Source organism: Vulpes lagopus, chromosome 20 (assembly GCF_018345385.1).
Source record: "Vulpes lagopus strain Blue_001 chromosome 20, ASM1834538v1, whole genome shotgun sequence".
NCBI lineage: Eukaryota > Metazoa > Chordata > Mammalia > Carnivora > Canidae > Vulpes > Vulpes lagopus.
Window position 1 is genome coordinate 17,327,413 of NC_054843.1, and position 15,452 is coordinate 17,342,864.

The window sequence follows — 15,452 nt, forward strand, 5'->3', positions numbered from 1 at the left end:
AAACTGAGAACTTTCTGATTTTTTTTCCATGAAAGAAAATGATTGATTCTTTAGTCACTTAGCTCTAGCTAAGATTTTCCACATATACAAGCGTATCATTTGCAAATGATAATTTTCCTTCCAATTTTTATAACTTTTTTTCCTTTCTCTTGTCTAATTGCATAGGCCTGTAACTCCAGAACAGTGTCAAAAAATAGGGATGACAGTGTGCATTCTTGTTTTGTTTTCCAAGACTTCACTGGCAATGCTTTAGGTGGTCAACAAACATTTTATCAGCTTCCAGCGAAGATACCTTATACAGTTTCTGTACTTTCCAGCTCTCCCCCGGGCTTTCTTTACTTGGCTTTCCGGGTCCAGTACCTTCAACCCTGAAAATTCTCTACACTTGTTTAGAGACTTAAACTAAATAAACAAAACAAACTAAGCTCGTCTTCACCCATCGCGTCCAAAGCAACAACTGGAGTGGAGGAGGGCAGGATGAAAGGCGTCTTGCTAAACTGCTTGGCAACGGCCAAAACGCAGGCTTAGGAAAAGTTCCACCGAGTTGAGGGCGTCGCGGCCCAGAAGCAAGAACCGGAGGGTGGGGAGGAGTCGGGGGGGCCCCCACCCCTACACCCCCCGCCCCTGCCCCCGCCCCGCGTCGGTGCCACCCGCGGAGATGAAATGTGAGCCCGGGTGGCCCGGGACGGAGCTGCCGCCCCTCCTGCCGCCGGAGCGCCGCGGGCGGAGACAAAGAGGCCTCGGTCCCCGCCCCCCGCGCCCCCCGCGCCCCCTCCAAGGCTCCCCCGAGGCTCCCAGGGCAATGGCCCGGGCTCCCCGCGACCCCCCTCCCGGCAGCTCGGCCGGCTCCCTCTGAGCCCCTCCCCTCGCTCCCGCCCTGTCCGCGGTCCGTCCGTCCGTCCGTCCGTGCGTCCTGGCGCGCACCCTCCGGCCACCGGCGTGGATGGACGCGCGGAGGCTGCCCGGGCGCCCAGGGATCTTGCTTCCGAGGCTGGTCCTGCTCTTTGTCTGCGCAGGTCGGTGGCGGGGCCGGGGAGAGGGGAGGGGCGGGGACCGAGCCGGGGCGCCCGCGGCCTTGGGGGGGGCTGTGGGGTCCCCGCGGGGCCCGCGCTCGACCTCCGCGCGCTTCTCCTCTGTCCCTTTGCTTTACTTTCCCTTTGCTCCTTTTCGCTTCGTCTCTCTCCCTCCGCAAGCAACTTAAGAACCCCAGTCCCGCATTTAGGGGGTCTTACTCTCTGGATAGGGTAAAACGCATCCACTCCCATCCAGGACTCAGGAATCTGGGGCTTGAGGGGTGGGAGGGAAAAAAGTGCCTCTGAACACCTGAGATTGGAGGTATTTGCTGAATTTGCTCAAGTTTTCCAATAAACGAACGTGGTGACTTTTCCATTTCAGGGTGGGCTACCCACTGCCCCTGCCCTCCGTCCCCACACTCTGAGTAGTTAGAAATTAAAAATCTGTAGACCTTTGGGATTTTTATTTTTTATTTTTTATTTATTTATTTATTTTTTTGCCCTTTAGGTCATTCTCAAGTGTGGCAGCCTGGGTGACTGGATGTTTTGATATCAATTATAAGGTTTTGGAGGGGCGAAAATTCACCCAGAGACTAATCCGTTTTCATTGATTCCCTTAAGCACTGTTTATAGGTGAAAGGGATTTCTCGTCCCTCCTCCTAATTATTCTTCCTGAGAATTTGCTAATAATTGATGGGGCAAAGCGGTTTTCCTGTTTTGTGACCGAGGGAGCTCAGAATGGCCTTTCATTGGTTATTCATATATACACTTAATTACACGCGTGGCTTTGCATCTGCTTCCTATTGAACAAGCTACCAGCAAAGTTGCTTGTAAAATGTTTCCATGTCTCTCACTCCCCAGGACAAAAATCACAGGCTTACCTGTGACCTTGCAATAGTAAATCTGTGTAGCGCTGTGATGTGGCTTTTTGATGTTTACAAAGATATTGCAACTGAGATGAGGATGTTCTCATTGTTAAACATCAAGAGAACTGAACTTCTCATTCAGCCTTGCCACAAGTGACTCCCCAAACTTCTATAGATATTTTCAGTTTGTGCACTAACATGTAAATTAGTGGCTGTCCACAAGTTAACTTTAAAAATACCTTATGGCCAGGGAAAGGCTGGCTTTCAAATACAAGAGTTTACAAAAGTAGGAAAAGTACTTCCTAGTTAATGAGGAGAAAACACTTTCTAACCCGTTCACGATGCTTATTTCTTTTACCCACAGTGTGTAAGGTGTTCAGAATTTGAGAGACTGGAAGAAACGATCGCATTCATGTTTGTTTTGTATTAAAATTGTATCAGTTCATTTGAAGCAATAATTCTTTTCCATCTCTTGTGTTTATCCAAAGAAAACAGAAAGAAGAAAATAGAACACGACCTCACGCCTCTTACCCAGTGACCCCCTTGCACAAAAACTTACTCTTTTGTCTCTTGTATTCCCTGTGGTAAACTGAAAGCTTCTAATGTGCACACTTTTCCTTCCTTAACTCCTCTGCCCCCAGTAATAGGTGCACAGTCCCCAGTGGGGCCTCAGGAAATCTGCAGAGCTGGCCGCTGGCTACAAGTTTGGTTAGTTTAGAAAGTTTCCTTCCATTCATTTCTGCTCTCCTTCTGCATCCCTCCTTAGGCAGCCGCAAAGTGATCACAAGCCAATAATACCAAATTGACTCACTGACTTTGATAAGAAACGTTGAGCTAATGCGCTCTTTAGTGTTAATTCCTGAATTCTTTGCTTCAGAAGTCTTTTATGCTTACCCTACCTATTTACCCCGTATTTATTGAGGGAAGTATGTTGAGTGATATATAGGACAGAGGCCATGCTCCAAGTCTTGTCTGGGAGGTAAGGCGTGCCTGCTTTGATGTATAAAAGGCTGTGCATAGGAGAAGTACAGTCGGGTGCCACAGGTGTTCACAGGAGGGGACCTCATTGCTGGCCTGGAATTGTAAGCTCTATGAAGGTGATGTCTGCTTTGTTCCGCGTAATATCCAGAGACTAGCAAAATACCTGACCCGTAAGGAGAACTCAATGTTTGCTCAGAGAAATTGAATTAAGAGGGAAATTTTAGGAACTAGACCTTTGATGGGGAAGCCTTGGACATAAGGGAATGCAGTAGGATATAATGTGAACAAAGGCAAAACCCATGAGATACGTATTTGCAAGAACGACATAAATTCATTTTTATTGGAACTAGGAGAGGTGGCTGGAGGTGAGAACTGGAGTGAGATGGGGAGACAACGCAGCTCTGCAAGTTGAGACACCCTGTTAAATGAATTGCCAGCTTTCATGAGACAAAAGCCTGAGCAGATGCACTGCCCATAACCCGAATTATTTTCCCCCAAAGCAAATGCTAAATTAAAATCATGCTCCACTTGTTAAGGAGGTAAGAGCAAAGTTTCTCCACCTAAAGCATCATGTTTTGCTGTGGAACCGCCTTTGGAAAGAGAGCCCGTGAAGTTTATATTATCACCCGACTCCCGCCGCAGGCAGGCGACAAAGACAGGATCTGGCCCAGGTTTTACCTTCCCAGCCTTAGCCAGGGATTGGTGTCTCCTCCCTTTCCTTCCTCTCTTATCCTCAGCTGTAGCTTACAAGAATCATTTCTGAACCAGTGCTTGCAGCCAGATGTAGCTTTTCCTGTGCTACACATTCCTTATGGTGGGGTGAGGGCTGGAGAACCTCCTTCCAGATCATGCCTTTAATTAAAGTCACTGAAGAAAGTTTCAGCTGGCTATTTTTCAAGGATATTAACTTGGATATTAGAAGGAACATCATTTATCTGCTGAAACAATTGGAATGTTCTATTCTTTACGGGTGAGAAAATGCCTCGGTGTTTTCCAGATCTGCTCTTCATAGAATTATTCTTTTTTTTTTTTTTTTTGACCATTGGATGCTTTATTCCAGTGACCCAAGAATGAGCAAATCATAGTATAAAAGATAATTGAAACCAGTCAAACATAGGAAGAAGCCAAATATTTATAGTAAAATGAATTTTTAAATTAAATACAAATTTCAAATTTTTTTCTTGAAAGAGAAAATGTGTAGTCTTACAATTTTATTAACAATAATTTGGACCAAAGATGATCTTCATAGAATTATTCTTAAATAAACTGGAGAAAGCGACTAACATATTAAAATAAGATGTGAGGTGTGGTCAAAACCTCAGTTTGGAAATGTGATTGTGAATGTGTTTGCTGTACTATTAAATCTGCCCTTTTCGGTTGTTTAATTCTGGGAAGTTGACAGGAGTGCTGGAAAAGGCCATAAAAAAATAATGAACAATGTGTGACATGATCTTGATGTTTGGTGCAGGTAGAGTCCAGCTTCTTGGCTACAAGATAATGGGCTTGGTTTCCTGTAACACTGGTTCAAAATATTTTGATAACACCATGTCCTTATAATAGTAGTAATTGGAATACAACTCTAGTAATTGGATCTTTGAAATTCATAGAGAGCTGAACAAGATGTCATCGTGGGCACCATTCAAAAGGCACCCCATGCTGCTACTTACCTATGGGTTGTCCCTCTCAGCTCTCCCACTGTCTGAATAGCTTTAAAGAACATGAAGCAAAACATCTCTGAGAAGCTTCTTGAGACAGCTAACTAGTCTAAATATTTGAATTAACTAAACAGCACTAAAAATGAGAGCTGTAGAAATTCACTGAGAAAATGATAATCTTAAAAAGTGTGTTATACTCTGCAAAAAAGTATACACTGTCAATAAATCATTAGATTGTGTTTCTGTCTTCAAAATTTAACAGTGGTTTGAAGTAGAGTTGCTGAATCTTACAAGGGTAATTTTTATTTCCCTCTCATTTCTTCTTACCACATCTCAGAAATTTAAAAAAGACACATTAAGGTGGAAATAAAATCGAGGGGGAGAAAGCATTTGTATGTTTTCACTTGCTCTACAAAGGCCATGCAGTTTTGACAAAGGTGAATGAACTTTGCTACCTTTTGATCACATCCATTTTTCAGAAATCATCCTGCCAGGGAGGTGATTTAAAAACAAAATCTGAATTTTCCTCTCTGGAAAAATCAATTACATGGACATACAGACATAAGGTAACATCTTGCACTTTTCGTTATGATTTGACAGGAAAGCAAAAGTGTTATATAATTTAGATCATAATTGATGTTACATTTAGAGATTGAGTTGGAAAGGACTTATTTTGTGATTCGTAAACACATAAATTTTCAGCCTGTAACTTAATGTTTTCCTAATCATGTATCTGAAACTCACATGTCCATAATAATTTATACCACTGATTATAACTAAATGATAATAACATAAATCATTTAGGTGGCACAAAGAATTTTTTAAATCCAGGGTAGCTTTTATCCAGCATTTTGGGTATAATTTTCTTTATCAAAACATACGGGGAAAAAACAGTGATTTGGTTTTATCAGCTCCAACATGTCTTTTTAAGTCAGATAATACCTTCCCCCTTCCCACAGAGCTGTTTCAAAACTTACTGATTCTTAAATCTGACATTAAATAAATTCTTAATCATTTACACGTTAGTTATCTTACAGGAACCTGTTTCTACAACTAACTCATTATCTTCTAATCCAGATGGATTGACAGGATATGCAGACTCATTTGTGTTACCATATGTGTGCAAACTATAATTATTAAGATTTTAAAAATGTAGAAAAAAAGAATGACATAATGCACTCTCATGAAAATATACATTATTTTTAAATTACCTCCAGTTGACTTTATACATGTCAATAATACTTTCCATAAAATGAATTTAATTGGGAGTAGTACCTTCAAGTCAAGACTTTATCATTTAAAACTTTATAAGAATTCTATTGGGGCAGCCTGGGTGGCTCAGTGGTTTAGCACTGCCTTCAGCCCAGGGCATGATCCTGGAGACCCGGGATCGAGTCCCACATCCGGCTCCCTGTATGGAGCCTGCTTCTCCCTCTGTGTATATCCGCCCCCCCCCCCACCTCTCTGTCTCTCTCTGTCTCTCTCTCGTAAATAAATAAAATCTTTTAAAAAAAGAATTCTATTGAAAAATTGAATGACTGATTCATTGGATCATTCATTTCTCCTTTCATTGTCTCATTCAACAAGTCTGACTCCAATTATGGTGCTTGATCAGGAAATTAAGAAAAGAATGATCTTTGCCTCTTTTAGATTTATGTCCAGGAGGGAAGGGAGACTAGTTTAGATGCTTACACGTGTCTTGGAATTCTGAGCATGTAAAATAAATATCTAAATGCACAGAAGAGTGGTCGTTGACAGGGTGAGATAATTAAATAGAATACTTTTTCATGAACCTGTGATTTCAGGACTGTAAAGGACATATGTGGTGTTTATTTTGCAGAGGGTTGCCTTGCTCAGTGTGGCAAAGACTGCAGATCTTACTGCTGTGATGGGACCACTCCCTACTGCTGCTCCTACTACGCTTATATTGGGAATATCCTCTCGTGAGTACTGGTCAGATTTGGCAATATTGATGCTTTTTCCATTGCTCAGCTGTGTTTTCACAAAGTGCTTTTTTATAGATGGGGCAAGAAATTTTGAGAATCGTTATTGACATAAAATCTTCACTGGAGATACTAAACACTCATCACTATCTAGTGTTATATTATTTGACAAAATGTGCAAATTGATATGCAAAATAAGCTACTTTTATTAGAAGGAACTTAAGTATTCTTTTACTGCTTAATTTGTGTTCTATAATAATGTTTTTAGTTAACCACATTCATATTATTAATCACTTTTTAACGTTTTAAACTGTATGTTTTTGTCTGCTTTGTTGAAGGATTTGTAAGCTATAATGTGTCATTTAATTATGGCTAGTTTATTTTGCCATGTATTTGTCTAACCCATTCAGTAGATATCAGGGAAAAGAGGCATTATGAATTAAAAACAGTTGAGATATGAAATGTCAATGTTCTACCTCATGTGTATCAAGCAACTTCAGGAAATAAGTTTATGGCCCAAGAAAGGCCATCAATAATGTAAAATGGTAACCAACTACAAACATCAACGAAAGATGCACATGTGTATGTGTTGAGCATTTCCCTATAACAAATTAAGAATTTATTTTGGAGGGGTTCCTGGGTGGCTCACTTGGTTAAGTGTCTGATTCTTGATCTCAGCTCAGGTCTTGATCTCGGGGTCATGAGTTCAAGCCACCTCAAAAAAAAATTTGTTTTGGAGAGGCTTCTGGGCAAAGGGAAATGGAAAAACAAGAACTGCTTTCAGGGTCGTATGTCTGAAAGGTGTACAAATCTCAGTTCTACATAGATTTTGAAGTTGAGAAGTTAGAAAATTAGGAATGTAAGAATTTTCAGAGTCGAAAATCACCCATGGCTTTCAAATAATAGCAAGAGTCTAGCCTCTTAGGTTAGATTCTTAGTTTTTATTTTTCAAGTGACTATCAGGATGATTTGGGAGCTGTTCTGTTGTGGCTTAACTCCTGCCCTGGGAAGGCTTTAGTAGAAACAGGAAAGATTAGGCATGAAGGGAAATGTGCCTGGCTATTTTGGGAATATGTCCACTGATATGGCTTATAACATCTTCCATTCCGAAGATAGAAAAGCTGGCACCACATGAACTTGACAGAATCAGAGTTGGAGCTGATGTCAGAGATCGTGTCTCTGACATTAAATAAATTCTTGAATAAGGCCAAAAAGAATCATTTTGGGGGATACTCTTAAAGTCTATCATGGCTATATAAGAAATGTCAGGCTGTAATAAAGATTGACGAATGGAATTTAAGCATTCTTTGAAATGCAAAATAAACTCTAAATAAAATGTTTGAGTCTCGTTGAAAAAGTGATTAAGTTTCCCTCTTACATTAAAAATTAGTCAGAATGATATTTACAGGAATCAATCAGCTCAGAATACCCTAACTATGAATATATAATGATATTTTACATTTGTGTATCACTTTAAAAAAAACTTAAAATACGTTATTACTAAATTCCAATTTTACTTTCGAGTGGATTCCACATATGAGCTATTGCTGTTTCGGGTAGATGTGTAAGTGGGCCCAGTAGGTGGTATAGATTTGAGGAAACTGGCTTCAGATTAATTCTGTGATTCTTTGGTCCCCTGCTCCTGGTCCTATATATTAATGTCCACCATCGTTTGTGTTGTGTGCCCTTATTTCTCACCTCCTAGCTACCTCTTCCTTGGTAAATATATAGAGAAGACAAAATTACTTAATTAGAACTTAAAATATTTAAATGTATAGATGTCCTTTGTATATTTTATATTTGCATTCACACTTACATTTTTAGTGGCACATATTCTAACTTTTAAATTTTATCTTTGGTTAAAGAATTAGTTGAATTGATATATTTATCTGGGTTATTTAGGCCATGTACTTGTTATGTTTGAAAAAGAGGAATTGTGTTGTGAGTGGGGGGAGAAGGAGAAACACAGATGGCATTATATTTTAGGCCGTTAAAACTGAATTTTCTATTCAAAATAGAAGCCACTAAGTAAATCCTTTGCTAAATAATTCTCAGGAGAAAAAGAGAGAGAGAGAGAGAGAGAGAGAGAGAGAGAAACCTTAAGTGTTTTCCCCACTGAATAAAGGAGAATACATTTTCAGGATTTCCACTTATTGTTTAAGATTTGAAAAGAGTTCTTAACTCCACCCAAGCCTTTTTTTTTAAGTTGGGGGGGCAAAGGGGGGAGTATTTAGGAAAAAGAGTCATTCCAAGAATGCTTACAAAAGTTCTTTCATGCACATGTTTTCAAATATTGCTATTTTGGAACTCATAAACTACACTTCCTCTCTTCCAAGTATCCAAGCACATTCTTACTAAAATCATTTTAATCATCTTAACAGAAAATTAAATCTTTGTAGTTATTAGAAAAGTAATAAGGAAAAAAGCAATAAACATAATGGAATGTTATATATCCTAAATGACTAATTTTATAAATCGGTGGTATATCCTAAATGACTAATTTTATAAATTGGTTATAATTTGGTTTCTATTTTCGTTTGTTTTCAAAATAGAAAGTATCTTGGCTCAGTTTAAAATGAACTAAAAAGAGTGCAAAATATAATTTGGGTCATTCTAGACTGTTCACAAATTGGTAAGGTAAGGTACACTTCATCGTCATTGTTGAGACCCCTCTAAAATAATGAGAATAGAGATGTTTAGCCCTTAACTCTGTTTACTTCAACTCTCCTTTCTGTTTTGCAAATTAACCACGAAGGCTCATTTTTAAAGAGATTACAAGAACTAACTTTCAATTTACCTTTTAGTTGAAAAATCTTATTTTACTCATCTCTCTCCTTTTTAGACATTTTATACTCTAAATAAGAATTTATTTTGACAAATAAATTCAGATTCTACATCCCCACTTTTTTTCCCTTTTTTTCAGTTAGGAATTCTTAATTTTACTTACACCTCATGAAAAGCTTTTAAACTTCAACTTTAACAATAGCATATCTACTTTTTAATTGAAATATAGTTGGCAGATAACATTAGTTTCAGGTGTACAACATAATGATTCAGTATTTGTACATATTGCAAACTGATCACCACAACAAATCTTCTTAAGTTGGTTTAAAATGGCATGTTTACTTTTGGTCATTATGGTTACAGGTAATAAGCTCAAGACAGAAAAATAGTATCATTTTCCAGAATTTAAGAATGCTTTTTACAAAGTCAGCATATAATATGCCATCAGTTATTTACAAATACATATTGAGTGCCTATTAATTACCATAGCAGTACTGAGCTAGATTCTGAGATCCAAAGATGAATAAATGATATACCTTGACCTGTAGGATTTCACCATCTAATAAGAGAAAAAGTGTAGACGAATAATTTTAATTCAGTGAATTAATCGATAAAGTGTAATTGGAGGGCCAGGAAGAGAGAAAACAGCTATGTCTTTGTGTGTGTATGTTTAGAAAGAAATGTTTAAGGAAAGTCTCATAAACATGAAATTAGATCAGAGTATTGAGGAAGAGTAGGTATTTACATAAATGGACAGTGAAGAAAGAAGGTACATTCCAAAGAGAGAGACTTTCAATTGCAAAGGAAAAATATAAGAAATGATCAGTTTGAGAAAACCCAAGTCATTCGATGCTGCTAGAGACTCTAGCAAAGGTTAAGCTTTGAATATAGCATATGAATGAGTAGAGAAGACAAAAATTGGTCCTGGCTTTCACATGCTTTTATTGGTAGATTACATACTTTTATTGGCCATGCCTAACAAAACTGAAACAAAATAATTCATTATTTTTCTGGAAATATGATGTAGAAATGGTTTTATATAGAAATGACACGTTCCTAGACACCACTGTGACAAGGGACACAGGTGAGAAGGTGCCAAATGGACATTAGTTTCTTTATGCAATAGAGAAAGGATTTGGAGTAAACACTACATGATGTACTATTTAGAACAACTTATGACAGGATATATGATCTTGGAATTATTTCTCCATTTTTGACATTTTCATCTCAAGGGTAACTACCTGCAGATTAAAAAGCTTCACTATGCTTGAAAGTGAGGATTGGGCCAATTGAAGAAGTAAACAATTTCTCATCAAATGGATTCTCAAACATTTCTTTCAGTCACCCTTCCTCATGAAAAATAAACATCTGTGAGGAATATGGAAAGGGATATTTCAATTTTTGCTGCAGATGAAGCTTAATTGGCAATTCCCGAGAGAGAGGACCCAGCATAAAGATGTGGTTGTAGAGTACTCTTTAGAATTGGAAGAATTCAAGGGGATAGAGGGAGTAATTGAGTGGTTAATTACTGTTGGTAATGGAACAAAGTAAAAACAGGACTTTACTGGAAATGAAGGGAAATTGCTATGTGAGGAAAAAAAGAATTGCCCAATATTGAATATGAACCCAGTAATGCCCAGGTTGGATTTACTGAGCCAGATAACAAGATATAAGATTTAATCTTTTTACTCAAAAATAGATTTCTGCTCTTCCAGTTTGCCTCTACAAAATGCAGCTCCATCTAGGGATTTCAGAGCACCATCCGGCCAATGCAAAATCCCCAGGGGGGAAAAAATTCAAGAGGAAGAACTAATAATGGAGATCCTGGTGGGATTAAGTTTCTTTTCTTCTCAATGAAATGTGAAAGATGTATTGCCCATGGTTTTGTAAGGACAGCTAATAAATATCACCACTGTGATTTTAGAGCGATGTTATGCATGGAAGCAAAACCAAGTTAAAAGATAAAGGTTTCATATTTTCAAATGGCATTTGAAGTTGTATGCTCATTAAGTAGCTGCTCATTCTGAATAAAACACGGGAGACTGCAGCATAATGCATTTTGAAAGGCCTTTGGTATTGGTAAAAACATCATTTAAATTAATTAAATTAAAATATTCTTAGTACTGAGATATAAAAAAAAAACAACTCTGAAAGGTGCTTACTGAGCAAATAGAAGTTTTTTGGGGCGTTCTTATCCTTAATCATGACACAAAGAAATATTTTAAAACAAATATGAATTTGATTTCAAATGTAGTAATAAATTACTTTCAAGAATTAAGTCAGTTTTTCTCAAAAGCCATTTATATTTTATGGGTTATTTTATTAAGAACAAATATAAATATCTAGAAATCTAAAACTCCTCTCAAATTCATATTCTATTTCATCATAATTTGCCTTTGTAAATTAAGCTTAAATGTCAGAAACATAATTTGGTTTTAGGAAGAAGCAGATGAAGCTTCTAGAACATGTTCTCAGGAATTTATATTTATAAATATGTAGAGATATTCTATGTTCTACACCAGGTTCCAGGGGATATAGCCTTGAGTCAAACATGGTTCTTGCCCTTGAATGGTGTATAAGCTACTGGGGAGCATAGACATATAAGAGATAGTTTATTCTACTGGGGAAAGCACAGAATGCAGTGGAATTAGGGAGGAGGAGGTTTTAGTGCAACTTTATGGTTCTAGGAAGTTTCTTGAAGGAGAATAATTTAAGATTAACCTTGAGAAGAAAATCAATTGATAAAAGTCATTGTTTACTTGGAGTTAAAAAAAAACATTTAGCAATCTAAGAATATAGAGGAAAACCTCTTAACCTTATAAATATCTTGAAAAACCTCACAAAACCCAAAAAACAAACCACTCGTACTTCAAACACCAGACTTAGTGGCACAATATTATAACCTTTCCCTTTAAAGGCAACTATGATGGGGTGCCTGAGTGGCTCAGTCAGTTAAGCATCTGCCTTCAGCTTGGGTCATAATCCTGGGGTCCTGAGATTGAGCTCCACATCAGGTTTCCTGCTCAGCGGGGAGTCTGCTTCTCCCTCTGCCCTTCACCTCCCTCATGCTCTCTCTGTCTCTCTTTCTCTCTCTCAGATAAATAAAATCTTTAAAAAACAAAATAAAGGCAACTATGAGGCAATTTAGCCTCTAGCACTCCTATTCAGTATCCAGTAGGATACAGTAGGATACTACTGGATACTACGATACTACTTCTGGTCAGTGTAACAAACATGGTAAGTTAAAAAGAAGTGATAAGAATTAGAAAGGAAGGAGCTAAGTTATTATTATTATTAAATATATGATTGCCTGTACTTCTCAGACTATAAAAATGAATGAGAATTCACCAGGATTGCAGTATATAAGATAAGCTCAGTCTACGAAAATCAGTGCATTCCTCTATATCAGCAAGGTTCAGACAATGTAATATGTATGTGTGCACACAAATCTCGTTTACAACATCCAAAACTATAAGATACCTAGTAAGAAATCTTGTAATAATATATGTATGGCATTTATGGAGTAATATAAATATATAAAAAATTTCGAGGGATGAAAGAGACACCTGCAAAAATTAAGAGATCAATCAAACTCTAGATGGGAATACGGTAAGGATGTCAATTTTGGGATATGTCAGTTCTTCTTGAACTTTATGTAAATTCCGCGGAATTCTAATCAAACCCACAGGACTGTTTTTTTGTTGACTTTGACAGACTGAGCCTAATGTTTATGTGGGAAGTAAAGAGTGTACGGAAAAAAACACAGATATGAAAATGAAGAAAGTGAGGAGACATGCCTTGGAGACATCAAGATTTATTATAGTTATAGAAAATAAATTGTGTGATATTGGTTTACAGATAAACCAATAGAATACAGAACTTAGAAATTGACTCATGTATATATGGGAATTTGATAGATAACAGATGGCATTACAAACCAGTGGAGGTGGATGGATTATTTAATAGATGGTGCATTAGCTATCCATATGGGTAAACATTAAACGAGATCACTCCATCACACCACACCCAAAAGTCTATTCCTATTGGATTAATTGCATAAACAAGAAGCAAACACTCCCAGCTTTTTATAAAGGTAGAGAATGACATTATGGTATCAGGATAGGAAAGATTTCTAAAATAAAAGATAAAAGCACAAATAAAACTACTAAAACTAAAAATCAATGAACTATATACTTTTTAAAGAAGGATTTTCATCTCCATGACTTCACTTATTTTATCAGTGGAAATTTTTACCACTTAATCCCCTGTATCAATTTCATCCATCCTCACCCCCATGAACTATATGCTTTTAAATGGTGAGTTTTATGGCATATGAATTACATGTCCATTAAAAAATTGCTTTAAACTATAAGGCAACAATTCCATAGACAAAGCATAAGGTAAATCGCCCACTTAGAGAAGATACTTGCAATTCATATGACTCACAAAAGATTAATATCCAGAATGCTCAATAGGGAAATGGGTAATGTGTGTATACAAAAAGGGTAATAGAGCAGAAAAGTGGAAGGGCAATAAACATATGGAAGATGCTCCACCTGGCTAGCTAAAGCAGGGAACTGAAATACCATCTCCCACCTGTCAGGCTGGCAGTGCTCCTATGTCAGATAGTACTGAGCCATGTGATCCAAGGTGAAGGGAACTCATACTGCTGGTGGAAGAACATAAGCCATTATCAACACTTGGGGAGCAGTTTGACCATGTGCAGTCAAGATGAAGATGGACATACTTCAGGATTGAGCAATTCCTCTGACACATATTTTCCCTACAAAATTCCCAAATCTGCAAAGGGTGATATTTGTATTATTGGCAAATATGTTAAATTAGCAAAACATTGGAGGCAACCTAAATTTCCATCAGAAGAAAATGGATACATAGAATATATTCATACAATGGAATGGGATACAGCTGTTACAATAAATCGGTGCATGTTAATGTATTATTATAGTAAATCTCAAAACTAGTAATGCTGTGTGAAAAAGAGCTAACAGAAACAGAACATGCAAAACATGGTACTGTTCATGTAAAGTCAAACATATAAGATAATTCTGTGCATTACTGTAAACCACATGGGTATGTGGTAAATGTGTAATTATCTGAGGCAGAGAAGGGTATACATGAATTTTATTGTTCCCCAGGACTGAGGGGTTTTGTAGATGCAGGATTTTCACTACCACAATGGGGACGATACTTGGCAAACTGGGACAAGGTGGTCACCTAGGGAGAAGAACAGGGAGGAGGCCTTCAACTGTAGCATGTTATTACTAAAAAAATTAAAAAACTGAAGCAAATATACATTATTAATATGAAGTGAGTCTGGGTGGGGAGTATGTGGGTGTTTTATATTATTATCTGTCATTCTTATATATTTGAAAATATTTCATTAAAAAAGAAGGAAGCCATGGAAATCTGATGATGGTTATAATGGAATTATCTGGATACCTATGATTCTGAGACCAACTCCATTGTGTGGGTTTTCCAACACTACTAAGCGATTATCTGAATTCTGACCCTATGTGGAAACACCATCAGATCCCATAGGTTAAAGTCTTAGTCCTCTAAGACCCCTTTCCACTTCAGCGATCAATGGCAAGTCCAGGTTGTTACCTGTGCTTCTGATCAACCAGGTATAGACTGGAGGTTCCAAGACCTCTTCCTTGGTTTGATTAATTTGCTGGAGTGGCTCACAGAACAGAGATACATTTTACTTATTTTATTATAAAAAGATATAACTCAGGAACAGCCAGATAGAAGAGATGCATAGGGCAAGGCAGGGGGAAAGGGCTCAGAGCCTCCTTTTCCCCGCTAGCACTCCACTCTTCCCAAATCTCTGCATGTTCTCCAACCTGGGAGCTCTCCAAACTGTCCTTTTGGGGTTTTATGGAAGCTTCATTGCATAGGGATGATTGAACTCAATCTCCAGCCCCACCCCTCTCCCCAGAGGTTGTTGGGTGGTACTGAAAGTTCTAAACTTCTAATCACATGATTGATTCCCCTAGCAACCAGCCCCTATCTTCAAGTGTTTTTTGAAAGTCACCTCATCAATGTAACAAAAGACACCTGTAGGAAAGTTCAAGGATTTTAGGAACTCTGTGCCAGAAATAAAATGAAGACCAAATGCATATTTCTTATTATAAGTATCACAGCATCTTGTTAACATTCACATTCTGGTTCAGTAGGTGTGGGGTGGGA

At 37.8% G+C, this 15,452-nt stretch overlaps 1 protein-coding gene across 1 annotated transcript in view; it reads left to right on the forward strand.

The window, feature by feature from the left end:
- Positions 1 to 682: 682 nt before the first annotated feature.
- Positions 683 to 15,452, forward strand: part of CYYR1 (cysteine and tyrosine rich 1) — a 103,330-nt gene continuing 88,560 nt past the window's right edge. The window contains exons 1-2 of the mRNA XM_041734785.1: positions 683 to 1,016; positions 6,356 to 6,458. Coding sequence (XP_041590719.1) covers positions 944 to 1,016; positions 6,356 to 6,458 — 176 coding nt within the window. The 5' untranslated portion in view covers positions 683 to 943. The remainder of the gene's footprint in view (positions 1,017 to 6,355; positions 6,459 to 15,452) is intronic.